The sequence below is a fragment of the Sebastes umbrosus genome, chromosome 11, assembly GCF_015220745.1.
Source record: "Sebastes umbrosus isolate fSebUmb1 chromosome 11, fSebUmb1.pri, whole genome shotgun sequence".
Taxonomy (NCBI): Eukaryota; Metazoa; Chordata; class Actinopteri; order Perciformes; family Sebastidae; genus Sebastes; species Sebastes umbrosus.
In genome coordinates, this window is record NC_051279.1 from 17,080,374 (window position 1) to 17,107,709 (window position 27,336).

At 41.8% G+C, this 27,336-nt stretch overlaps 3 protein-coding genes and 1 long non-coding RNA gene across 4 annotated transcripts; 3 read left to right on the forward strand and 1 right to left on the reverse strand.

The window, feature by feature from the left end:
- rad54b (RAD54 homolog B) lies at positions 1-17,209 on the forward strand. Its single transcript, XM_037784368.1, has 16 exons — positions 1-155; positions 1,540-1,718; positions 2,019-2,214; positions 9,854-10,102; positions 11,114-11,413; positions 11,546-11,708; positions 11,797-12,022; positions 12,909-12,995; positions 13,084-13,204; positions 13,301-13,440; positions 13,522-13,812; positions 14,003-14,166; positions 14,244-14,505; positions 14,678-14,744; positions 15,853-16,050; positions 16,721-17,209. The coding sequence occupies exons 2-16, from the start codon at positions 1,572-1,574 to the stop codon at positions 16,939-16,941; spliced, it is 2,832 nt and encodes a 943-aa protein (XP_037640296.1). The 5' UTR covers positions 1-155; positions 1,540-1,571; the 3' UTR covers positions 16,942-17,209.
- LOC119496806 (fibrinogen silencer-binding protein) lies at positions 5,196-9,841 on the forward strand. Its single transcript, XM_037784384.1, has 2 exons — positions 5,196-7,140; positions 7,998-9,841. The coding sequence occupies exons 1-2, from the start codon at positions 6,734-6,736 to the stop codon at positions 8,563-8,565; spliced, it is 975 nt and encodes a 324-aa protein (XP_037640312.1). The 5' UTR covers positions 5,196-6,733; the 3' UTR covers positions 8,566-9,841.
- LOC119496810 lies at positions 15,420-24,773 on the reverse strand. The gene is made up of 3 exons (XR_005208810.1): positions 24,762-24,773; positions 15,721-15,725; positions 15,420-15,502 (listed from the first exon to the last, which is right to left on the reverse strand). It is a non-coding gene; the product is annotated as an uncharacterized LOC119496810 (long non-coding RNA).
- On the forward strand, positions 24,062-27,038 carry gem (GTP binding protein overexpressed in skeletal muscle). The gene is made up of 4 exons (XM_037784385.1): positions 24,062-24,677; positions 25,311-25,387; positions 25,883-26,087; positions 26,178-27,038. Exons 1-4 carry the CDS (start codon positions 24,311-24,313, stop codon positions 26,459-26,461), a joined length of 933 nt encoding a protein of 310 aa, XP_037640313.1. The 5' UTR covers positions 24,062-24,310; the 3' UTR covers positions 26,462-27,038.
- The last annotated feature ends 298 nt before the right edge of the window (positions 27,039-27,336 follow it).

Below are 27,336 nucleotides of genomic sequence, written 5' to 3' on the forward strand. Positions count from 1 at the left end.
CTGGCGGTTCAACCAATCAGATCGTTCAGCGGGAGAACCTGAACAGACTCCAGAGTGACAGGAAGAAAACACAAGACGGTTTTATATTTGTTTTTGTTGATTTTAGTGACATTTTGTGACCTTAAATGTTTCCATCAAACGTTTAGTTCGTCTGGGTATGTACGACACGTTATCACACGTTATCAAACATGACATTACAACCAATCTGACACCGGGTCAGCGGTGTTAGCGACTGTTTGTGGCTAGCGAGCTAACATGCTGCAGGTTAATGTAACTAGAGCTGGATGTGGATGTGTTGGTAGTTTCTAGTTAATGTATGTATAGTTCATGTATTTTACCGTCGCTAGAGCTGCAACAATATACTGAATATGCTAATAATGAAATGTCAGATGTCTCCATCACATAGCCAAAGTGGTGTCTTCATATAGCTGACGTCATAAACTTGTGTTTGAGTTGTGAAGATGACAACTAAGACAATTTAGTTATATGTGTCTGATAAGTTGTTAAAGTGATTTATAAGTGTGCCAAAGCTGTAAAGAATTAGTTTATCATGGAATATGAGTGTTATATTATAGGGTCTGTATGTTCTTGTGTCTAAGCTGGTCTAAATGAATACACCAGTAGTGTGAGCAGGGAATGAAATTAGCACCTGCCAAACAACAGGGTAAATGTTGTGGCAGGTGAACATTTCAGGTCACTTGCCACCATGGCAGACAGGTTTTCCTTATGTGAAGAAATATTATTTTTACAAAGCAATTCTAAAGCCTAAATTAAATGATGATTAAATCATCATTAAATGATTAAAATATGATAACATTTCATTTTACAGGTCCACAATTTCATGGTAATTAGGTGATAATTAGCAAGTAACCTATTTTAAATTTCTTTGGAATTACTGCCAAATTACCCCAATATTTACCTCAGAATTTATTAAAAATTGCTTTACTATAAACATTATTTAATAATTATATTCCACTATTTCTCAATAGCTGGTAATTTATTTAATACATTTCCAGGAAAAGAATACAAAGTTGATTGCTATGCTTTATTTCCATGTCTGCTGGTAAATAATTTAGGTAGCTTGCTAATTATCACCTAATTACCATGACATTTACCAAATATAGTCACATGATATATTCCATAATACTACCGTCTGCTACCACTGACTCAGTGTTTACAATGTTAAAACCTAGATTTCAGAAGTGGCAGACAAAAAAAAATGAGTGACAAGTACAAGAGAAATGTTCAGTGACCTGCCACAGTGGCAGGTGAGGAAAAAGGTTAATTTCAGACCCTGAGTGTGAGTAAGTAAACCTTCCTGTTGTGGGACAAGGACACCAATACTGAACCACTAACGAAGAAATTGAGTTTGGTGGAGATGAACCATGAAGACAGTGAAACCCACCAGTCTTCCTGAATGTCAGAGCTTTGAAAGATCCCTGGGTGTCTCTGGTCCACTCAGTTAATTGACATGATAATATGCTGAATAGGACCTACAGTATTAATTGTTGTGTTTTATTAATTTCTTTCTGTCTTTAGGATATAGATTATTGAGGGTTAATAGTAGCAGAATGCGCCGCTCAGGAGCTCCCAGCCAGCTCTTGGGTAATGCTGTGAAAAAGCCTCGGTTTATGCCCCCTGGAGCATCTACTTCATGTCTTGTGGCTGAATCCAAGCCCCTTACCCCTAAACTTGGTTTAGGCAATGCACTGGACAAGGTAAATTATTCACACTTAAAGTCTCTGAACACCCACACAGGTGTTTCCAGTTAATTTGGCTGATTAGACCTCTTCTCAGAGGGTGGGACAAATTACACCTTTATCATTATTATTGGTAGATGAAGATTTGTGACCTACAGTAAACACTTCGGCCCACCTTGAGCAGCGGTCTAATCAGACAGCAAACTGAAAACACCTGTGTGGGTGTTCAGAGGCTTTAACCTGCAGTATGATCCCTCAGTATTCTTTTGATTCCCATCATCTTCGATCATCATCCAGCGTCTTCTTCTCATCCTGCAGGTCCAGAGAAGTCTAACAGCACCAGCTCAGAGTAAAACAGAGTATGAAGTCCAGCCCAAAGCCGCCCAGCCTGCTCCAGCCTTGTCGAGGGCTCTGGCTCGTGTTCTCAGTGCAGCGGAAAGTAAGGAAAATGAGGCAGAGACCGAACGTCCTAACGCTGTCTCTGAAGAGTACAGAGAAGACAACAGACCAGCAGGTAAGACACAAAGATCTGTAGCTGGGACAGTAGCACCTAATATGGGTGACGTTAGCGACGTTTCGACCCAACATAAATCTTTTACAGGAAAATATCCGCCTGAAGGAAAGGAGATATATATAATATATAAGAAAATCACCCATGACATGATAATTAATGACATTCATATATGCCAGAATGTCCAATAGCTTCTATGGTAATGCTGCTAATGTAATAGGCATGGTTGTTTGAATTACTGTGTGTGAGAGTTAGGGTTATCATATTGATACTGAAAAAGTCATCCAGATGCTGGGAATATCATTGATGGAAAAAGGTTGAGTTATAGTTTTAACGCCACAAAGTAATAACAGCTTGTAAATTTCCCTCCCATGATGACTGCTTAGTGTTAAAGTGTCCAACAAAGACTTTAACTTTTGTATTCAAGAAAATATTAACTGGCAAGCTGCTTTGAGATCTTAACGAGACACCTAATTAGTGCTCAATTAAATGCAGGTGGGCTGAAAAGCACCAACTGTAAGACGAATAAACAGTATGTTTGCTGCGACAGGTGCTTAATTAGAGAACTAAAGACCATGGTCATTTCCAATTACGTCTAGGTAAGTTAGTCACTCAGTGTATTTATACAATATATTTCTATTTATTTATTTATACATGTTTTATTACCTATTTTCCTTTGTTAGATTATTTACAATGAATGTAAACTTAAAATACTCTAGATACACCTCAATATACAATCTAATACAAGGTAATTAAAACACCAGTATCTTTTCTTTGTGATGTTTATAAGCTACGAGTCTAGCTTCTTTCAGGAGAAAATGTCTCACCGTGAGAGTTGTAGCAGCTTTGACATGATACATATAATATATGTTTACTTTGATTTTTGCTGCTATACTTAATCCATCATGCAGTTGGTCTAGCCCAGGAGTCTGCAACCTGCGGCTCCGGAGCCACATGCGGCTCTTTAGCTCCTCTCCAGTGGCTCCGTGTGGATATTTAAAAAGGGAAATGAATAATTGATTTTTGTTTATATTTTCATTTTTATTTATCATTGTTGTAGGTCTATGGTACAACTTTATTCCAGTAATATTACGACTTTTATTCTCGTAAAGTTATGACTTTATTCTCGTAATATTATGCTTTTTTTCTCGTACAGTTATGACTTTAGTCTCGTAAAGTTATGACTTTATTCTTGTAATATTATGCTTTTTTTCTCGTACAGTTATGACTTTAGTCTCGTAAAGTTATAACTTTATTCTCGTAGTATTATGCTTTTTTTCTCGTACAGTTTAGACTTTAGTCTCGTTAAGTTATGACTTTATTCTTGTAATATTACAACTTATTTCTCGAAAAGTTATGACTTTATTCTCGTAATATTACGTTTTTTCTCGTAAATTTATGACTTTATTCTCGTAATATTACGTTTTTTCTCGTAAATTTATGACTTTATTCTCGTAATATTATGCTTTTTTTCTCGTACAGTTATGACTTTAGTCTCGTTAAGTTATGACTTTATTCTCGTAATATTACAACGTTTTTTCTCGTAAAGTTATGACTTTATTCTCGTAATATTACGCTTTTTTTCTCGTACAGTTATGACTTTAGTCTCGTTAAGTTATGACTTTATTCTCGTAATATTACAACGTTTTTTCTCGTAAAGTTATGACTTTATTCTTGTAATATTACGACTTTTTTCTCGTAATATTATGACTTTATTCTGTAAATCTCAGATGTTGGCCCTAATACTCCGTAGTACATTTGCTCGTTGGCCCTCACTACAATAGACTTATATACTATATACTTAGACTATAAACTGTGTAACCTTCATCACGAAGCTCAATTGTTTTGCGGCCCCAGACAGATTTTTTTTTTGCCTAAAAAATGGCTTTTTTGATAGTAAAGGTTGCTGACCCCTGGTATAGCCTATAGTAATAACTTAAAAAAAGACTTATCTATCACAACCCCAATATAGTACTTATAGTAGTACCTACTTCCCTATTACATATGTTATCTGACATTGTCTGCAATACAAAAATAAAGATAGTAAACAGGCTGCCAGGAAACATGAAAATCATACCATGTTGAGTGACAGATCAGAGATATGAGAATTAGATTCACAAACTTGCGGAAACATGTCGTTGAATCCTTTGACTGCATCTCAGGTTCAGATGCCAATTTATTGTGAAACACCTATAACTGAATTCCTCACTGTACATAATCTTTGGTTGCAAAATCTTTTATTAGGTAATGCACATGAAGCAATGTCCACAGAACGAAGAGTATGACTTCCAGTTTTCCTTTTTAAAAGTGAAGACAAGTAAGAAGGAACTAAACCCAGAATGCTTTTGTAGATAAACACATACCAATGACTGAGGCGACGAGCACATAAGGATGACCAGTTCACTTTAGAGTAGGGTACACAATGGTGAGTCAAAGAACGACAGCTTTGTAATGAATCTCAGTGACCGTGTGATACACGCTATCCAGCATGCAAAGACAATGAGCAGAAGCATTCATATACAACACATCTCCATAGTCAATAAAAGGCAAAAAGGTAGATTCCACCAGTTTCTGTTTCACACAAAAAGAAAAGCCAGACTTGTTTCTGTAGTAAAATCCTAATAAGAGCTTCTTGGGTTATTTATTCAGTTGACTTTTTTTTAGAGACATAAGGTCCCTGCATCTCAGGCTCAGATGCCAGTTATTGTGAAACACCTATAACTGAATTCCTCACTGTACATAATCTTTGGTTGCAAAATCTTTTATTAGGTAATGCACATGAAGCGAGACTTCTTGGGTTATTGATTCAGATACAGATACAGATAGCTTTAGTTATCCCCGAAGGGCAATTCGGTTTCTCCAGTCCACCGAGACATATACACATTCATACTGCACAATCATCAATGACAGAGGGAACACAGTAGGTGGCATATGGGGAGGTGAGATCAATAAAAGTACAAGAATAAAAAATATTTGAAATAAATAATTATTTTATTTATTAATAAATAAAAGAATAAAGACAATACGAGATAAAAGAATAAAGGAATAAATAGAATAAAGTGCCAAGAGTATTTCACATTACGAATTACACTCCACGAATGTACCTAATTGCAAACACGGACAACCAGTTGACTTTTTTTAGAAGCATATAAGGTCAGCTTTAACTCAACACCACATCCTGTAAGCTTAAAAACAAAACCCCTGCTCAGTTCTCTCTCCACATGTGAGATTGATTGTTAAACATTACACTACACCGTCACATCATCACAGGGTCGATGCATTCACCTGATTTGACCACAGGTTAATTATGAACCTGCGTGCAGGTGATTTAGCACAATAGTGCTCCACTTAAACGTCCCTCATGTCCCTCATGTCCTCCTGGATCTGGATGGTACCTTTTCTTTTTTAAATTAGTTTCTAGTGGCCGCTCTGTCTTTATTCCGCAGTGTCCCGTCTCTCTGTGGCTAATAATAACACACACACACACACACAGAGAGGATGGATGGATGTTAAACCAGGCGGGCTGAGGCTGAGTGACAGCAGGTCCAGCATTATGTAAATGAGCGGTGTAGTGCAGCGGCAGCGCCGGGCAGATTAGGACTGTGCTCGGGCTCAGTGAGCCAGCTCTCCTCCTCCTCCTCCTCCTCCTCCTCCTGCTGGAGCAACTAGTGCCGCTGAAACACCCGAAACACACGCGGCATCACTTTGCAAGCAGACCTGGGCAAAGCTCGGTGACACGGTTTCATGCACACGTGTTTTAGTCTGATAAATGTCATGCATTCACTGTATAGACGGCGTTAAATGGTTATAAGCGCTCGTCCTGCTCCTGCGGGGACGCGCAGCGCGCTCTCAAAACCCCTCCCCCATCTCAGTTAGTTAAACCAGCGTTTTATCAAAGCATCACCCACTGTGGGGAAAATAGACCCCTGACCTGTAATAACCTGTAATACACTGTTTTAAGACATGTTTCCCCTCATGTGTGCAGGACACAGAGCCTCTGCAGCCGTCCTGGTGTTATAATAAAGAGGCAGTGTGGCTGTGCTCTGTGCTGTGCTTGGTTTGGGGTTTAGAGAGACCGAGCTGTAAGTAGGTCGGGCTGGGCTTAAGCGGCTTAGCTACGTCAGCCTAAGCTGGGAGGAATTCATCCAAAGCCCTCCGCGGTAGGCGGGGGCCTAAACGAGGCTGGCCTAGTTAAGCCTGATTCTTATTGTGTGCAGCACTGCCTGTTTTTGTTGTGCAACGTGGCTGAGAGGGGAACCTAGGAGTAGTGTATGAATCCATGCACATGTTAGACACAGTTTAGGTTTGATTTAGAAGAAGAATGGAAGAAAAAATGAGAAATATATGGGAGTAAGGCCAGCGTTAAGCTTTAAACACCGTGGACCAAGAGAAGCCAGCTGCAGGGACCAAAAAAAAAAGACAGGTGGGAAGAGTGAGGAGCCTCAGTATTGAGCGTGGTTGCTGAACGGCGACAGCCAGCCATAGGCCTGACTTGGTCTGCGTGAGTCCGCTATGCTATAAGATGGCATCCAGCTCTGTGTTTCTGTCCAGTATGGTGGGCAAAGCTCGCTCCTCCAACTTCACACTCTCTGAGAAGCTGGACCTGTTGAAGCTGGTCCGTCCTCACATCCGCATCCTGGAGGAGCACACCAACAAGCACGCGGTCATCGTGGACAAGAACAAGTGCTGGGACACCGTGGCTGAGCAATACAACGACCTCGGAGGGGACAGACCCCATCGCACCGCTCAGGGCCTCAGGACCCTCTACAAGAGGCTGAAGGAGTCAGCCAAGCAGGAAGTGATGCAGCGGAGACACGCCCAGCCAGAGTACAGAGCCAGCATCTCGGAGCCAACCAGGAGAATCATGGAGATGATCCCTCACCTGTTTCACCATGTGCCCATCCATGAAAAGGACCAGGCCCTGCGCAGGTACAGTGTGATATACACCTACGAGCACACACACACACACACATTTTAATACAGACCTGAAGGGATAACACACCACTCAGGTGAGAGTTTAGCGAGCAACATACATCATTGTATGTAGTCACAATAGTGATTCAACTGTTAGAGGAGGATGGAAGGGAGGGGCTGAACTCACGGCTCCAAAGCCCAATCAGATTACACTCTCTGTGCATCGTCACGCTCAACAGGACAACACAGTATGTCCTGCTGTTATTTACTACTCTTTAGTATTTTTTTTTTTTTTTGTTTGCGTACATTCACATGGAAAAAACTCTTGTTTTCATATTGATTCATTTAGTTTCAGGTGAATCGTAGCGTTATTTTTTTTAAAACAAGACAATTACATATCACAAATTGGACCCCAAAGTTATGTTTTTGGCTTGGTTCAAGTTCCCAGTGCTACAGAAAGTAAGGAAAATGAGGCTGAGGCAGAAAGAATATATTAATATTGGCTCGGGAGAGTATGCCAAAGAAAACTATTTTTTGAAAGAATTAGTGTAATTTTAGTGTTTAAAAAAACAAACAAGAAACCTTACCAAGAATACTGAATGTAAATGACTCAATTAATTATGCATAATCATGTGAAACAGCAAGGAAATCGTATTATCTGTTAGGTTGTAACCAGAATAGGTTTATTTTTTACTTTGAATCACTCAATTTCCTCTCGTCTACTCTGATTAGTCAACTGATCCGTTGATTGATTAATTTAGTGTGCATCATCACCAACAGACGTCTCCACACACCTCTTATAAACAAGATGTAGACACTCGATATACGCTGCCTAGTCTCACTTATTTTTTTGTCCTTCGTTCCATTTGTAGATTAATATACAGCAAGCACAACTCTCCTGTCGAACATCCTGGCAGCAGCTCCTCTCTGGCCGGACTCCAGGATTACTCAGCAGCTGTCCCAAGTATCCCCCATGAGGTGGTCCAGCTGGACCCTGAAGAGGATGTTAAACCGCCGCCAGATCTCCCCATCCACTCCACACACACAGAACCAGGGCTGGACGGAGGCCAGGAGCGGGAGGGGGACGGGGAGGGGGAACAGGAGTTGGGCAGCGTCCACGATTACGAAGCATCCCTGTCTCCCGTCCCTTCCTCCGTTAACATCCCCCTCTCCCCCTCGCCGCTGCCCTTAGGCCACGACCTTTACCCCAACGACATCTACCCCCACCACGAGCACGACAGGTTCCGCCCTCTGCACCTCGCCAAAGAGGAGCACGAGTTGGTGTTAGCCAATCACAGGAAGGTTTCCTTGTACCTTGAGGAGAAGAGGGAGGGGCTGAAGAGGAAACAAGACCTAGAGGAGGAACTTCTGAAAGCCAAGATCAAAGTGGAGAAACTAAGGGCTGCTCGACTGAGACACGGGCTGCCAATTCCTCTATAACGAGCATGAACACGCACATCCAGTGTCCAGTGTTAGTAAAGGAGAGGCTCTGAGGAGCAATCACACTCATCAGTTTCATGTTTGAGAACTTGAATTTCTTTTGGAAACATAGTGCCTCGTACAGACACTAAAAGCCTGTTTGCATATTGCAGGTCAAGGCTGATTTGTGTTGCCATCAGTCTGTGTTTATGCTTGTCAGTGTTAGAAATGTATCATCATATCGTTCTTAATGACAGAAGCAGCAGAAAAACACTGTGACTGGCCAAAATAGGTTAAATAAATGTGAAAGTCCAGGTTTGGGAAGGGAATATTAGTAGTAATGAATGACGTGTACCATAGTGGTGCTTTTCCTGCCTAGATCTGCCACCGATATGTATCTATGGGAATTGTAGCATAGTGTTAATGATATACTGGAGAGTCACCAGTGTGAGTGTCTGCCTCTGTTCATTCTTTGTAAAGAAAATTTCCATTTGATCTGACATCTGTAAAAATCAGATGTGATAAACTATAAAGTCATTTCATTGTAGCACTTGTAGGGAACCAAACTAGGGGCACTTATTCAACATTTTGTAGGTTAGAAATGCACTCCAAACAAAGTTAACACTTTTTTTCTAGAGCCGATAAATGTTCAGATACCCAGGATTGAAGCACAAGTTAAACTGCCGATGGCCTTAAACCCAAGATGCTAATAATGACAAATCCTGTTCGGTGAGTTGCTGGTTTTACATGAAAGTGAGATAAATCTGTTCAAGTCAGAAATTCTCTCTGGTTGCTGAATATTGATTTAAGTGATCAAAAGAAGGGAGATGTGGAGTCGGTTTTGCGATGTTATTGTTATTTAATGTTTGTGACTACGGCATTGATTGTATTGTAAAGTTGAGTGTTGTCAGTTTCTTTTACACTTTGTCCATATGTTCACTTGTTTCTATTAAAAAAGTAAGGTTAATATGATGCTGGTTTTATGTTTATTACAGTTCAAACAGGCATCTGCTCTCATGATTTCAGCCTCTCTGAGGAAGATGATTTTTCTTAATTGGGTTGTCTGTATTTACATATCTTTGTTACCGACATTAAAAGCAAAGCATGATGACCACTGCACTTTAACTTCAACATGACGTGAGTAGCGCTTAAGTTTTCAGGCATGTGAATGTATGAGAGGGAGGGGTATCATCTCTGGTATGAAGGTCTAGTATGATGTAGACCCGGTGCAGCAGGGACCTCTGCTGGTGAGCTGTGTCTTAGATATTTCTGTTGGTTTTTCACTATGTTGTATGTCTTTGTGTTACAGGAGGGAATGGTTACCATCAGTCCATTTCCGGGTCTTCTCAAACCCCTCAGTCTCCAGTGGGGTCAGTATGTGTTTCTGGAGCTGCAGGCTCAGACTCTGGCTCTAGTCAGGACGGAGTGCGTTACTTCAGCGTGATGTGGTGTAAAGCCAGTAAGAAGAAGCACAAGCGCTGGGAGGGCGATGCGGTCCTGGTTACGAGAGGACGCACAGCCACACTGAAAGATATGGAGGGCAAGGACATTGGAAAGGGTGAGACAGACACACAAATTTATTTATTTTTGTCATGTTTTAGTCTAGTGGAAGAAGGAGCAGATATGTTGTTTCCATGGCCTAGTAAAGTTCAATCAGTATATGTGAACATGAGCTGCTCTCTCAAAGCCAGAAACCAGAGAAGTTAGTCTATAACTTGTGATGTCATCAGGTATAAAGTCTGGAGCTGCTCCATAGACAATTTATAGGGAGAGATGTTCTAGATGACACTGAGAGCACCCAGGGGAGAGTATATGAGAACAGTTTCTGTTTCACAACTGAGAACACAACAACCATAAAAAGCTAATTTAGGTATAAAAAAAGAAAACAAACACTCTGAGGGTTCACAAAATCACTCTCCCATTCCCATTCATCTATGGACTAAGACATCAAAAGTTTGAGTTTGAGCACTCTAGTTTTTGGATCATTTGGGAGAGAGCTGTCCATGTTTACCGATATTTTTTTGGACTGCCTTAGACCATAGGAATAACATGTATGAATTTTGAAAATAGCTGTAGTTCCCCTTTAACATAAGTCACTTTAAATTCTGATTTAATACCAAGTCTTCTCCTAAGTATCAAATCTGCTCCACCGATTTGAAGAATGCTCTGTTGCTCATGTAACCACGTCCAACAGTGATGTTTGAGTGTAGTGACTACACCTTGAGTACACTTATTTACTCATGCAGAAAGGCTAGAAAGTCAAACAGTGTCAGCTGGAGTCAAATTGTTCTGTAAGCTTAACCTTCAAAAGTAACTGCAAATACTTTATAATCTGTTTGTACTTTATATTATTCATAACATGTGGTATTTTGTCATGCAAAATAGGTTAATTTATTTAAATTTGGTATTTAAATGTTTGTCTTAAACCTGATTTGTTTGGCCACGTGAAGACTGACATTTATGACCTTTTAAGTAGATATAGCTAACATTTCTAAATCATTGAGATCATTTCTCCCAACACATTATCACTGTGATTTCATTGGGTGTGCTTGTGCATGTTTGCGTGTAGGAAGTGGCTACAAGGTGTCCGTGCTGGCCTCCCTGTCCGATGGAGAGACCCTGATGATCGGAGGGAAGGAGGTGGAGGTGATGGGGGTCATCTCTGCGGAGGACTTCGCCAGGGGCCGTTGTTTCCAAGAGGTCCAGGTAGAGAAAGAGGAGCCACACACAAGGTCAGCTCCACCTCCCGGTCGTCGCTTGGCGTCCAAACCTTTCTGCTCCCCGACACTGTTGGGGAGAGCGGATCATCCAGGATCCAAACCAGAGGAGGAACAAACCTGCAGACCTCGCCATGACCCACTAGCTCCAGGTATGTAGACTAATTCTTAATATGTCTTAATTGTTGACCGTTCTTGGCATCTATTGGTTTGTTAGAAGACCATTTTTTGTCATATACAAACATTGTTTATATACATACTCAGGGTCTCTGGATCTTTTGCAGGTGCACTGGTGATGCCTCGTCCCTCTGCTAACCACCAGTGGTCTAATAACAAGTCGGGGCTTCCTGTGGTTGATGTTGTTGTTGACCCGTACCTGACAACTCACCTGCGACCCCACCAGAGAGACGGCCTGCTCTTTCTCTATGAGTGTGTCATGGGCTTGAGGTAATGGAGCTTGTTCCCACAACATTATTGTTCCATTATTAGGATTCCTAATAGATCATATTGATTTGTTTTATTGTGTGTGCTTCAGAGCCGTGGGTCGCTACGGGGCTATCCTGGCCGACGAGATGGGTCTGGGGAAGACCCTCCAGAGTGTGGCGCTGTCCTGGACGTTGCTTAAACAAGGACCTTACGGCGGGAAGCCAGTTGCTAAGCGAGTCCTCGTGGTCACCCCCGGCAGCCTCGTGCACAACTGGGCTGCAGAGTTTAACAAGTGGCTGGGCCGCGAGAGGATCAGTGTTTTCGCTGTTGATCAGGTGAGGAACGGAGGGTACATTCTTTCTTTTGGATTTACAAAGAGCTCAAGCAGCATGATGGCAACATAAGTAGAGAGATTTTATTTGGTCAGAAGTTTCAGGTTCAATTTACTGTATATTGCAGCAAAGCAATTTTATTTAGGCAGATGCTATTAGCACCCGGGTGTCCGTAGCCAACAATGCTATTTGCACCTGACCCAGGGACACATTACATACTGTATGTGTATACTGAATGTACTGTATGTATATTTTTCCTAAACCTAACCATGTAGTTTTGGTGCCTACACCTAACCCATACTGTGACTGAAAACACAAATAATAATTTCAAAACAGAATATAATAAGTCAACTAAGTGAAAAATAGGCTTCTCACGGGACTATTGGTATTTAGTTTGACCGATTCATCCACCACAATCTACTACTTGCATGTATTACATTATATATTACTACTACTATTCACGAGAAACGTAAATAGCCGAATAGCTGCCGGGTGCAAATAGACACTCTGTTTTATTTATATAGCACATTTCATTACTTGTAGGCTCGTTGTGTTTTATATTTAAGAGAATTCAGCAAAAACTAACATATAACAAAAGAGCATAATGAAAATGAATGACTTATAAATACAAAATAATTTATAATAATTATTTTAAACCTGCCTTTTCTTAAAGTATTTTGTCCCTTTGTGCTTCTGTTGCATTATATTTTCTTCTTGCACTTTGTGTGTCATTGTATTATCTTATTCCACAATGATCTGTGACTTTTCCTGGTCTAATGTTTGTCTGTAAATCACTTTAGAACTTTGTTAAAGTATCAGATTCACTCATTTACCTCAAACTAGCATGTTTTAAGTCATTAATATACATTCTTTGTTGACATACGTATAGGACCACAGGATAGAGCAGTTTGTGTTATCCCCTCTGCACAGCGTTCTTGTGATCAGCTATGAGATGCTGCTGCGCTGCCTGGAGCAGGTATGTTCACCAAAGTGTCTCTGGGTTACAAATAGATCAGCTTTCATCTTTTTGTTTTTGTTATAGTATTATTTTCTTGTGCTTTTAGGTGCAGAAAGTGGAGTTTGGTGTTGTGATTTGTGATGAGGGCCACAGATTAAAGAACAGCAGCATCAAAACGTCCTCAGCCATCAGCAGCCTGAGCTGTCACCGCAGAGTCATACTAACAGGTGCAGAAAGAGATGGGAAATCTTTAAGGACTCTCTGACTGACAACTACAACTTCTTGTACTGGTTTTATAATAAATTGTCTTTGTGGTTTTGAAGGCACCCCAGTACAGAACGACCTGCAGGAGTTCTATGCTATTATAGAGTTTGTGAACCCGGGGATCCTCGGGTCGTCCACTGCATATAGAAAAGTATATGAGGAGCCGATTCTGCGCTCCAGACAGCCCTCCTGCACAGAGGTAATGCTAATGCCCCTCTTGCTTTCTCCTCTCTATGCAGTAATTTGTTTATCTGGCATTAAACCTGATCTCTGCCAACAGGAGGATAGTGTTTTAGGAGAAGAGCGGGCAGCAGAGCTCTCTCGCCTGACTGGCATGTTCATCCTGAGACGGACGCAGGAGATCATCAACCGCTACCTGCCTCCTCGTCTCGACTGGACGTTGTTCTGCAACCCGTCCCCTCTGCAGCGAGAGTTGTACAAGCAGCTCCTCTGCCACAGAGTCTTCAGAGCCTGCCTTCAGGGCTCCACGCAAACGCACACACACCTGGCCTGCATCACTGCACTGAAGAAGCTCTGTAACCACCCTGGTCTGCTCCACGCCACTGTCAAGGTTAAGTTCTTTGTTAGTCGGTAGGGGAGTGAAACGTGCATCTAGTCCCTTGATCTTATTTAATTGCCTTATGATGTTGTTTATTGAACTCAGTCTGAGCATCAACTCTGTGGTCAAAAGAGTCTGCATTCATGTTAGTGTAGAGATTTACTACCAGTCCTAACTGTGAGTACTGTGTTATGTTTTTTAGGAAAGAGCAGACAGTGGTTCAGTGGAGAACTCTTTATACGAGGGCATGGTTGAGCTCTTCCCAGAATCCTACTCTTCAGGTGGATTCAACACTGCTGACTCTGGAAAACTTCTGGTTCTGTCGGACCTGCTGGCCACCATCAGACAACTTAGCCCTTCAGACAGGTATGTGCGGGTGGGTTTGTATGTGCATGTGTGTATTTTTTTCCATATATGCTGACAAACTATGTGTGCCCCTGTAGGGTGGTTGTAGTGTCCAACTATACTCAGACACTTGACATGCTCCAGAACTTGTGTGTACACGTGGGCTACACCTTCTGCCGGCTTGACGGACACACCCCCACCGGCCATAGACAGCGGCTGGTTGACGGTTTTAACAGTTCCTACTCTCAGAACTTCCTGTTTCTGCTGAGCTCCAAAGCAGGTGGCGTGGGGCTTAATCTGATCGGTGCTTCCCATCTGGTGCTTTATGATATTGACTGGAACCCTGCCAATGACATTCAGGTAAGACGCGCACACTCACGGACATGCCATGGACCAAATGAACTGAACGACAGGTGGGAAAGCGCCCTCAGACTCTGTCACACTCACATACATACTGTACATATCCACCAGATGGTGCTGTGCACATTTGTGTAATTCTCCCCTGCAACTTTTCCCTCTGTACTGTGTCCAGGCCATGGCTCGAGTGTGGAGAGATGGACAGAAGAAGACTGTGCACATCTATCGTCTCCTCACTGCAGGTCAGAAAACACAAACACAGGCTGTATCCAAAACCGCATACTATACTGGTAGTACGTACTGATTTGGCCAAAATGTGGTCTGAAGTATGCAGTATGCGTACAAAAAGCAAAATCTCCAGTATGCCAAAAATACCAGGATGTCGTACTGATTCGGAAAAAAATCTTCAGTATGCATCGAACCAGTCTACCTCGCCTACTGTATCCCACAATGCAAAGTGCTGGAACAGTCACTTTCGGTCATTTTTGTAATGTAAAGTAGCGGAGGTTTGCTATTGTCCGTGCTGTTTACTTTTGCTTTCCAAAACCTGAAACCCGCGAAACCCGGCCTAGCGTACTACAAAATAAATCCATTTATTTTCCATACTACTGACGAATGCAGTATACAGTACATACTGCATACTGCGTTTGTCAGTAGTATGTATCATTTGACATTTTGACATCATTTGGAGCCAGAGTCTGCACAGTAGTGATTGGGGGGCTGGAGCCGTGGTATTGAGGTCTCGTCCACACACCCGCCTGAAACAATCACGAGCCGAGCACGGCTGCAGCTTGCTAACATGTGCTACCTAGCTGCTACGTTAGCACCACGGTAGCTGTTTGGCTATAAAGACACAACAACTAACCATAATATCTCTATAACTACATTTTGATCAAAATGACACATGTTCTGTTACACAGACTCATGATGGTTATGGAAAGTTAAAGTTACATCTCCTCTCTTGTACAATTCCTGAGCCTCTCGCTGCATGACGACTTCACTCAGAGCAGCTGTCAATCATGACGTCTCAACCCCTTTTTATAGCATCAAATAACTAATTAAAACCAAACTGATCAGTAAAATGAACAGTTGGACATACTGTACATCAGCGTGATAAGAAGTACCTAAAAATGACAGAAACCATCTTTGAGAAAAATTCATTTGACGTGTACTTTGACTTTTTAGTCAATGTCCCATCCACTAACATGGACTTATGACCTTTACTGCAGCCAGCCACCAGGGGGCGATCGAGATGTTTTGGCTTCACTGTTTGGGGAGCTATCATGTCGTCCATCTTTTCGCTCATCTGATGTGAATCTTTATCTCTGGGTGTGTGTTACTTCCTCGCAGGCACTATAGAGGAGCGTATATTCCAGAGACAGGTGTCCAAACAGGGTCTTTCTGGGACGGTGGTTGACCTGGGCAAAAAGGCGGAGCACACCAGCTTCTCCACCAGTGAACTGCGAGATCTCTTTAGCCTGACCGACACACTTTCTCTGACACACGACCTGCTGAACTGCAGCTGCAGCATGGACGGCTCAGTCCAGGGTAGGCACACAGGCGACTCCCCACACACACACACACACTGACACCGGTATTTGACTTTACTGAGACTGTTTAAAGGCAGGGTGGGCGATCTTGAAAAACTAGCAAGAGTAAACTACATTTAAAAAAATGATCCAGCTGAAAACACGAGCCCAGTGTTGCCAACTCTTTTTGATTGAAAGTAGCTATCAGCACTAGCTGCTGACTAGCTCCAAAAGTCCCTAAATCTAGAGAGAAAGTCGCCTAGTTGTCAACATTGACAGTCCATCCCTTTAAGCCTCCCTCCAAAGCCACTTCCCCACTATTATCATTTTGAACATAAACATATTATAATGAACATGAACAGTGAACATGGCTATTGTTAGTACTTACAGCTGTTAAGCTAGCTGCTTATGGAAGATGGTGACGCGCAATAAGTGCACAGGTGTTTGCACTCATTGGAGTGGAGTGTGCGCAGGTAGGCAGCCTGTCCAATCATTACATTTGGGCCGGATGACGGTTTTATTACAGTCCTGCGACAGCCACAGATACCAGATTTTTTTCGTTTTTTGTCAGAATATTTGATTTGTTGATTGCTGTCGGGATGTTATCAGAATTTCCACAAATATAACAAGAAATGTTTCTAAAATCTTTACCAACCCTGCCTTTAACACGTTTTTTTCTTCATCCTCAGCTGTTGTAGAGGAAGAGGAGCAGGATTCCGATAGGCCGTGCCAGCTCGGTCGCCAAGGTGACCGCGGAGGGGCGCAGCAGAAGCATCTCAGCATGTCCGAGCTGATGCAATGGAAACACTTCTCTGGTGACACACACACCTTCTCTGACCCTTACCTCGATCACGCACGAGACCACATCACCTTCGCCTTCCAGACCACCATCTCCCACACAGCTCCGTAAACAAACACACTCTGGATTAAACTCTAGATATCGGTGGCTCACACACGCATATACTTCTTCTACGTGTTTGTCTTCAGGCGCGCTGGGCTTTGTCAGCAGCCTAACTACAACACATGAAGCATAAACACTCAACAGTGTTGCCGACAACAGCAATGAGTAACGTTTGTAAGATTCTGTGTCTTGTCTTCAATTTGTTTTTATTTATTCAAAGAAATTTATTGTAAAACGTCATAAAATAAATGAAATTCAGAAGGAATCTGTGTAAAAACAGGCTTTTAAACATTTGTTATTGACTGAAGAACTCTTCCTGGGGATAGCGGAGCATTTTAGATGCATGTATGACTGAGGCAAATTGGAAGTGTTTGTGTGCCAGGTATGTTTTATATGCACATACAGTAGATAAGCATGCACGAGAGGTGCTCTTGTGTCCATCTAGAATAACATTTACTGTGAATTAGAGAATTTATGTTGTACTGAGACATGTTTAGGTGACATAGACTCTGGGTGGTATGGAGAGAACGTGTACACAACCATCCATAGTAAAGAAACTAGTTCACGTCCGTCTGTGCAGTGACTATGTCATCCAGAGCTGAATCTTCTGATAGAATACAGGCTAACGAGTCTTGAATTTTTGTGCTCTAATGTCGCAGTTTGTCTCTCGTTGTGACCATGACCTACTCTGTTCAGTCTGTTGTTTTGGATAACACTGGTCTGTTCATGCTCTTCAACACAAAGCTGCTGCGTGGGAGTCATGTCGTTGAGTGTGCGCCCTGAATTCACATATGATTTGTGCTCGGGTCTGTCAGATTGACTGAGCTCCAATACAATGCATATTTACATAAACAGGGTAGTTATTATTTATCGCATGCTCACCACTCTGCGTGATTGTTAAGCAACTTTGTTGTGTAATAAATGGGTCTCCGAGATGTTCGGCTTTCCCTTTATGCATATGACAGTTATAGCTCTGCGTCTGTCAGCGTGTGTGGCGTGCTGGAGGCAGCGTGGCGATTATGCAAACACCTGCTGTTTCTCTGTGGGCACTGTGTGAATTTAAATTGCTGGTGCCAGTCCAGTGCTAGAATTCAAAGTTTGCATATAATGTATTATGTCGTCTGTGGAGTCTCCGTGGAATCCAATGCAGGCCTCTAGAGGCTCATCAGTTTGGGATAGTAAAACTAGTCTACAACCATGCTAGCAGCTCAGATAGATGTTGAGGTATTTTTCAGTCTGGTGGACCAACCAACAGACATTTCCATCGAGCCTTGCCACCAGCATGGCTAAAATGGACTGTATCTCTACCACACTACAAAGTCAGGAAGTCCAGACAAGGAAACGGATTCATTTGAGCCTCAGACAGAAACCAGTGGTGGCATAGCAACTGTCACCCAAGCAACTGCCGTGACCTGTCCTTGGTAATGTAAGATACGGTTTGTTGTTGAAGAGCAATCCTTTCTTTGTGTTGCAGCACTTTGATATTGGACACGTGTACGGCAGACGAGTGTCACTCGTCCAAGCGGGATATTGATCCAAATCACTCCTCCAACGGTCTCAGAGGCCGTGTGCTAGTGTGTGCATGAGCTGGAATTTGTCTATCTGTGTAAAGCCGCTGCTGGCCGCATTGCCAATCCCTCTTTTAAGCCGTGCGTTCCAGCCAGACAGCTCAGAGACCTGGCATATGGAGAGAATGAATGACTTTCCACCGCTGGAAGGGGGAGAAAGAGATACAGTTGTTTTGATGGAGAGACTGAATCACAAATTGGAAGTTTATTCCCTGTGATCCCAGGACCTCTGTGGAAGATCTGAATGTACTGTAGAGGCCAAGCCTCTGGTATTAACCCACACTAAAGTCACAATTCTCATATTTCATTCATCATCCGTCCGAGAATCATTGATGTTCAAGCTGCACATGTTTCTACAGGAGATATTAAGATACGGGTGCATCAGTACTGGCAGTAGATACAGACTTTGCTTCACAGGCCTTTAGCAGGCCTTCAGGGCTTCAAGATGTAATCTCCTAGGTTGATGGCACCAGACTGGATGCACATTTCAAGACATTTATTAGTGACAAAGAGTTCAGACATCGCCAGTAACTCACTGTCCTTTGAAGAACAAGTTCAGACTCAGTTTGTTCTCCCTTCACATGAGATGAGTGATGTGGATTACTTTAATGATATTCTGCGTCGCTCTCTTTGCTATTAATGTTCCCCTCTGTGCTGCTCTCTTTATAGAAGTTTAGAGATGGAGCGCATAAAAACCATAAAATGTTAAAAATAAAATCTGATGAAGTAATAAGTGTTTTTCCAAAATAAGACGAGATATTTCAAATTGGATTGAAGTATAATTTAGAGGCACACATGATAATGTCACCTCTTTGTGTGCCATTAAAACCACCATTAAAATTGTTCTCCTTTGATTATATTTTTCAACTTCTTACCACTTCTTACTCCTTAGACTCACATTTGATGGTTCCAGCTTCTCAAATGTGAGGCCTTGCTGTTTTTTCTTGCTGTGCATCACATCAAACTGAACATCTTTGGGTTTTGTACTGTTGGTCAGACAAAAAAAAACACCTTGGGCTCCTTTTTTGAATGATTTATAGACCAAATGATTAATCAATTATTCGAGATGTAATCATAATGTAATAATTCATAATCAATAATTGAATTAATTATCTGCAGCCCTAGATTTAGCAAGCACAGGCGGTGTACTTTTCCCTTTCCTTTGATGTTTTGATTCAGATGGGGCAGTGCAAGGCTAGGTTGGTATTAAGTGAATCAAAAATACAAATTCATAGCATGAACTCGTTGCACCAGAAATAGTGTAGGTTGTAGAACGTCTATATTGTCCATAGTATTAGATTTGTCCTCCTTGACTTTTCTACAATGGTCTTTCCAATTGCGCTGTTAAAATAGACCCTCAAGGCTTTGATTGTGTAAGTACCTCCTTGACCCACATCTGAACCAAAAGAAGTGAAAGAAATCTGAAACGAGGTCACAGCAGCTAAAACCTCAAGGCCAAAACACATATCTAACTCCTGCTTCTTCTCCACCTACAACAGCCTTCACCTGTCTTCTGTCAGTAACAGACGCTCAAACTAAAACTTCTCCGGTACACCGACTACTCATGAATTCATAAACTCTTATTACCCTTAAAATGTAATAATGATGTTCTATTTTAACCAAGTATTGACAAAATAATATCAAGTGAATTCATTTAAATTGACAATCTGGTATCACGCCAAAGTGTGTAACAGACCCGCCTGTCCACCAGAGGATAGCGTGTCAGTGTCATGTTTTGCCCCACCGAGGCGTGAACATTACACGCATGTATGAAGGATCAGAACCAACAGGGGGAAACAAAACCACTTAGGTTTAGGATAAACGTCATGGTTGACTTTAAAATAAGTATGTAAACTAAGTAAAACGTGTGGAAAACACATCAAATCGGTCTTCAATACCAGTCTCCTGGTTAAAAGTTGTGTGTTTGTTGGACGCATCCACCTCCCCTCCCACCCCACATTAGCGATCTTTCTCACTTTTTATTCTACGTCACTAGCTCTGAGTGTAGCATATTCACACAGATGCATTTACATTTCAGTCAGTACAGACCACATGGTGTACAAATGACACGCCTACGGCATTGTTGTGGCTCGCGTTTGCCTTGTGCATTATCGTGTCATTCACACACCTTTTTCGGGCTGATATGTATTTGCTCCATTAAGACTGCTGACCTCGTCCTTTTAGAGACTGTCAAGTCAAAAAGGAGCATGTTGCTTTGCGGTGCATTTTAATGACGTTTCAGCTATTGGATAGACTGTCCTACATAGCTGAACTTTGAGTGCAGTATTGACTAAATTCTTTTCTCTGGCCTGATATCAAAGATTTGTGCTATAAAACCGACCCAGCATTGTTTCAGCAGTGGAGTCTCTATTAGAGTGACTTGTTTTAAAACTCACTGGAAGCTATGTGAAGTCTATGTGAAGCCGCAGCCACACAGAAGTAGAGATAGTTGATGATATCATTGATCGTATTCAGAGTAAAGAGCTGCTATAGTCTTATGTTCATCTTTTTAGACATTTAACTTTTATAAAGGCACTTCTGTGATTTTTATGCAATCTTTATGAAAGCACAAATATTTTTGTCTCTCTTGTATGAAGACTGTTCTGCCCACATCTCAACTGTCTGGCTGACATTATGAGACACAGTATGTTTTACATTAACTAGAGAGATAGAAAGAAAAGAGGTCAGGTCACGCTCAGCTCCCATCTATAACCATCACCGTGACTCTGCCAGTCTGCAGCCAGCCTGAGCACAACTCCCCCTCTTCCTGATCCTGGTCCTGCTCCAGCACTTAACAAGGATTTAATGTCGCACAATCATCTGTTAGGCAGATCAGATCTGTAATACACAGCAGCAGGTCTCACGGATGAGGCCAAAACCCGATACGGATGTCCTGAAAAACAACAGCCAGAAAAGAAGCATAATCCCACAATTAATGTAATAACTCTCTCTGTTCTCGGTCACTCTTTATCTCGCACACAAAGTGCTTTTGGCAAATGAAAATCTGATGTTTATGAGTTGAGAGCGATGTGATGCAGGGTCTCTCTGGACTGTTTGTGTACATTGCTAAATGGATCATTCACAAAATACCAACTGGTGGTTTCCAACCCATCAACAATATGCTGGTGCTGCTGGCAGTAAATCTCAGGCTTACATGCTAAGCCTCTTCTCAAAGCTTTTATTCAGTAACTCCTGATGTGATGTTTAGATATTCACTTGCAGAAGGTATCAGAAGATAGCATTGTTTCACTCCCAACAGTCACAGAATTGCACCTAATAAATCTGCCATATAATATTTAATGAAATTCAGTTAACAGCTTTGAGCCACATCTTGTATCATAAAATTTACAACATGTATCTGACACTCCTTCATTCACTTTACTGCTAATGAGACAAGAACACATCTGCGTTTTCGTCTTGGAGATGGTCCTGGAAATTGTAGCTTCAATCATTTTATTTATTTCACCTTTCTGCTAAAAAGCATGTCGAAAGTGTTGAAATTATTCATCCGAGCGAGGGATTGTGAATTGAAATAACCTGACAAATACTGCGTTTAATATGTGGAAGCTGTATGTCGAGGTAGAGCTCGAGATTGAAGGAAATAGGATTTGGAAATAATTTATTCTGTCTTTCTTTATTGGCACAAGTTATAATGTGGCATGTCTGTTAATCATCTGTCAGGTTGGACAGGCAGCAGCAGAGGTTTGGATCAGTCACAGTGGCACCCGCACAGATCTCCATGTATAAATAAATTAATTTAATAACATAATTATTGAATAATTCATACACAAACTAAATCAGCCTCTAATTTGAGAAGATTGGAAGTAGATGCAGATTACTTGTATCATGTGTTGTCGTTGAAATTGGGCTACAAATAAAAACTATTGTTATTATCAATTAATTTAATTAATTTATCAATTAAGCGTTTGGTCTATGAAATGTAAGAAAATATTAAAAAAAAAAAAAAAAAGCGCAAAGCCCAAGGTGGCATCAAATTGACAATGGTCCCGTGTTGTAAATACGAGCTCACGAGTTTCATTTGAAGGCACCATGTTTTCAGTTGAAGTCTGGTTGCGTCTGAAATTCCATACTAACATGCTATTCAGTACGCTAAAACAGTATGTGGGATTTTTTAGTATGTCCAGAACCTTAGTATGAAACCAACAGTGCGCGAATTGCATACTATTTCAGGTGAAATATTACAATATGCAACGCTGGACACTACAACGGCATTAATATCCCACAATGCAATGCAGTAGTGATGACAACGTTCATTACAGACGTTGATGGACAGAAGCCTATCAGTGTGTTCCAATCCACGTACTTCTGTACTAAAAATGACTATTTTGAGTGCATAAGTGCGTTCACACTGTAAAGTATGGCAAAATGCAGTGCACTTGAAGTACCTGGATGTTTTACTCAAAACGGTCAAATCGTTGAGTGTGGAACGCTGGACACTTTTCACAATCAATTGTCGCCATCTTGTTGGCTACGTAGCGGAAGGGCGGCACCACGACCACTATTCAAACGTGTGAAAATGGCGGCAGATGATGCAGGAGCTTTTGCAGTGCTGAACAACGTGCCTTATAGATGTTTATGAAGCTATGTAGATAACAAAATAAAACAATACAATACGTAAACATACTGGTGCATTTTCAGCCAACTGGAGGACACATCGTAGGAGACAACGTTGGAAACGTAATTTCCACTTTGCTTTCATTTTCTGTGTATACTTGATCAACAAAGCAGGCAGATATTTTGGCAGGTAGTTGACGAGTAAAACCTGAAGGAGGCAACAATGCAACACAAAGGATGCCAGCTGCCGTAAAACCCCGAAGAAGAAGAAGGTCTTTTGGAGGGTAGCGAGCCGCGGTGAAATGTTGCGATCGTCATTTCCAGTAAGCACGGGGTATTCGATTTGAGACAACCCTGCCCCGTTGAAATTCACGCACTACTCAAGTTAGTACAGAGTGCACACAGTGCACTACATTGAAGTGTACTTCTGGAAGTACGTGGATTGGAACACACTGTATGTGAATGACATCAGCTGACAGGAAGTAAACATGGATTCAAGCTTTTGCCTAGCAACGCAATTCTGTTGAAATGTGCTAAAACGGAGCGTTTCAGTCGGAGGGTAAATACGGGCATATTTAGCTTTGACAGTATGAGGAAAATAAAGTTTTTTTTTAACATTACAGCATGTAAACATGTTCTAGTAGAAACATAAAATGCAATTATGAACCTGAAAATGAGCACGATATGGGACCTTTAACTTACAATATACCACTGTTGTCCAGCCTCTGAATTATCAGTATAAGAGCAAATCTACTAAACTCCAGAAAACCTCATCTATTTATTCTGTAAATATATATGTTTTATTATTATTAATTTCTATATCCCTGTTGCACAATTCAGTACCATTTTGGTGTAAATATAAGTCCATGTGTGTAGCCCATCACAGTGTCCAGACAGTAAACACACTTTAGTGCTCCATGTGCTCCTCCTCTCTCCTCCTCTCTCCTCCTCCTCCTCCTTATATAAACCAGGGAAACTCCATCCAAGCATTACAGAAACACACTCAGATGGAGATTACTGACTGCAGCAGCAGACACATGAGGAAGACACCTGCAGGATTTACCAACCACATCTTTCTGCAATGCTCCAGTTAAACTTTGTCTTTGCCTCTGAACCAGAAAGAGTTTCATCTGTTTTAAAGCCTTAAAGTGACTTTTAAGGAAGAACTCGACTACTTTCTGTTTTGTGTTGGTGTTTTACCTGCTAGAGGTTAAACCAGCAGCTCTGTGTGCACCATGTTGTCCACGGTGCGCCGCCACAGCCTCCGCCTGCAGACCGAGCTCCACCGGTGGAGCATCTGCGACCCGGGCAGCCACAGTCTGCTCACCGAGAGCCTGCTGAACCGGGTACCGGCCTGCATCTCCCGCTCCAAGTCCTGCACCAGCTCCACCTCCACCGGGGAGTCGGACGGGAGCCGCGGGAGCTGGTCGTCCTCAGACTCGGTCATCTCCTCTGACTCCACCGGAGAGCAGCAGGTGGAGCCCGGTAGACCGTACCGGGTGGTGCTGTTAGGGGCCAGCGGGGTCGGTAAGACCGCCTTCACCAGCATCTTCAACGGGGCAGCAGACAGCATGGACAGCGAGGACTGCGAGATGTGTGGAGGTGAGGAGAAAGATGAGAACTTATTATTATTAACAAACAGGTCTGTCTTATTGTCTTAAGAAATTTAAAAAAATAGCTGGATACAAACAAAAGTTAACCAAACCCATAAATAAATAACAAAATGTGCATATTATCATAATATATATAGATAAAATCTAAAAAAGGTCACTATAATCTCAGTATTGATCACCATGTACTTGTTAATTTCCTATAATATTATCATAATACTGTAATTATTTTTGATAGTATGACACATTGCTGTCAACAAATTCAAGATTCAAGATTCCTTTATTTGTCATTTTTATGCTCCACATAAAAAACGAAATTGTGTTTCTTACATCCACCACTCAGAAATTCAGTGCAAAACAATTAGTGAAAACTATAAGGTAATTAACTAATAATTAAGAGCACTAATAAATAAGCTAAAAGTAGCTAAAAATTTAATAAATTGTTACAATTTAAACATTAAAAATATTATTAAAGGAACAGTCTCTTTAGTGCAGTTCACATACTCTGATTGAGCAGTCTGATTGATGTGGGAAAGAAGCTGTTTAGCAGCCGAGTAGTCCTTGAAATGACTATAAGTCTATGATTTTACTAATGTAAAGTTTTCCTTGTGTTTGTTAATTTCAGATGAAGTGTGCGAAAAGGAAATCGAAGTGGACGGAGAGCCTGCGACTATAATTCTGTTTGACACATGGGATGCAGAGGTGAGATGAAAAAACAGCTGCATTAACTTTAGGGCTGTCCCGAATACCATTTTTTTGGGCTTCGAAGCTTCGTGATAGTCGAATAGTCAAAGGTATTCAAAGCTTTGCGGCGCGGCGCGGAGCGGCAGGCTGACATGTTCTTCTGTCTGTCTCCATCTCCCCCATTACAGTGCTGCTGCCACACTGCTGTACACACACGTACCTCTACACACAACAAACAGCGATATCCATCTGAGAATAACTAATAATAATTAATGTTGAATACGAATAATGTTGTGGGATTATTCCTTTTTTCATGGGCTATTTACATACTGTATATATACAGTATTTATAAAACAAACAAACAAAAACAAATCATTCGAATACTGATTTGGAGGTTGATTACCATGGCAAAGCATTCGGATCAGCCCTAATTGACTTGTGTGAATCAGATGAGTGCACATGGTCCATACGATACAGGAAAACCTTTATCTAATTGTGTTTTTGTGTTTGCAGACTGACAGCGAATGGGCTCAGGAGAACTACATGCAGACAGGTGATGCCTACCTGTTGCTCTACTCTGTAACTGACCGGGCCTCCTTCCTGCGAGCCTCCGAGCTCCGGATAACCCTGCGGCGCTTCCGTCCTGCCCAGCACACGCCGATCATCCTGGTGGGGAACAAATGTGACCTGGTGCGACGCAGAGAGGTGTCAGTCAACGGTGAGGAGATACAATCCCTGTCTGCTTGTGTCTGATGAGCACTGATACACTGTGAGGTTTTTAGTACTCATCATTGCCTTTCTGTTTCAGAGGGTCGAGCCTGTGCTGCCGTGTTTGACTGCAAGTTCATCGAAACATCGGCCGCCATGCAGCACAACGTCTGGGAAGCTTTTCGCGGCATGGTGCGACAGCTGCGTCTACGTCGAGACTCTAATGAAGCCAACAAGCGTCGCAGGCACATACACTCTAAGACTCGGCGTGAAAGCCTTCCTAAGAAGGCAAAACGCTTCCTCGACAAGGTGGTAGCGAAGAACAATCCCAGTGTGGCGTTCTGGCTGAAATCAAAGTCCTGCCACGATCTCTCTGTGCTGTAGGAGCCTGATTTGTTTTGAACTCTACACCAAACCTTTGAGCAGGTGAACAAGTTACGGCCCGGAGAACAGACTATGTGGACGCCTGCTTCTGAAGGGCAAAAAGTTGGATGGTTCGAGGCTCATTCCTCAGCATGGTGTACATGAGAGGTATTTGCAGCATTTCTGTACTGCACATCCATACGTTGCAGTCTAAACCAGACTGAGTGGACTGAGCTCTGTAATGGACTGGACAAACGTTGGAGGTTACAGATCGACTGATGGAAACTGAGAGAAGGATGTGATGTTTCTGTGTTTTGAACAAAAACATTAATACTAGTCTTTTCTCTTCTGTCTTTCCTCTCATCCCTGCCGAATTTGTCATCTGTCGATCTCCTAAGTGCTAAGATTTTACCAGTTGTAAGCTATTGACGATTTGTGTGATGATCATTTAGTTGTTACTTGTTTATTTGTAACATGTTGTATTTTGCACTCACTGTAAATAAATAACAGATTGACGATGTATTGTATTTTGCTACTTGTATGTTTCACGGTTGCTTATTGAAATAAAGTGACGTTCTCCAATTTGGGACAAAAAAAACTGTCACTTTTGTCTGTCGTCTCAACCTTACTAATGACATATTACCATGGGTGACTCAGCTTTGACACAAAAGAGACACACTTACGCAAACCGCAACACAACTGAGCTGATAAAAGATGAGTCAGGTGACATTTCGGGAACAAAATTAGTCCCCTGTGTGTGTGTGTCATCTGATAGAGCACAGTGATTTGACTGATCAGAGATTTGGGTCACAGTGTGACACCGAACATCATGCTCAGACGCCGCCTGCTCTGATCCCAAACTCAGTTTTGTTGGAAAAAGCGGTAAAATATGTTGC

What these genes read in the sequence shown, in the direction of transcription:
- rad54b (XM_037784368.1), top strand. Translation starts at nt 1,572, where the DNA reads ATGCGCCGCTCAGGAGCTCCCAGCCAGCTCTTGGGTAATGCTGTGAAA. An exon ending in AGAAGACAACAGACCAGCAG is followed by an intron (nt 2,215 to 9,853) that starts GTAAGACACAAA and finishes TTTGTGTTACAG; the next exon opens with GAGGGAATGGTTACCATCAG. An exon ending in GTGTTTTCGCTGTTGATCAG is followed by an intron (nt 12,023 to 12,908) that starts GTGAGGAACGGA and finishes ACATACGTATAG; the next exon opens with GACCACAGGATAGAGCAGTT.
- LOC119496806 (XM_037784384.1), top strand. Translation starts at nt 6,734, where the DNA reads ATGGCATCCAGCTCTGTGTTTCTGTCCAGTATGGTGGGCAAAGCTCGC. An exon ending in AAGGACCAGGCCCTGCGCAG is followed by an intron (nt 7,141 to 7,997) that starts GTACAGTGTGAT and finishes TTCCATTTGTAG; the next exon opens with ATTAATATACAGCAAGCACA.
- gem (XM_037784385.1), top strand. Translation starts at nt 24,311, where the DNA reads ATGTTGTCCACGGTGCGCCGCCACAGCCTCCGCCTGCAGACCGAGCTC. An exon ending in GGACTGCGAGATGTGTGGAG is followed by an intron (nt 24,678 to 25,310) that starts GTGAGGAGAAAG and finishes TGTTAATTTCAG; the next exon opens with ATGAAGTGTGCGAAAAGGAA. An exon ending in TTGACACATGGGATGCAGAG is followed by an intron (nt 25,388 to 25,882) that starts GTGAGATGAAAA and finishes TTGTGTTTGCAG; the next exon opens with ACTGACAGCGAATGGGCTCA.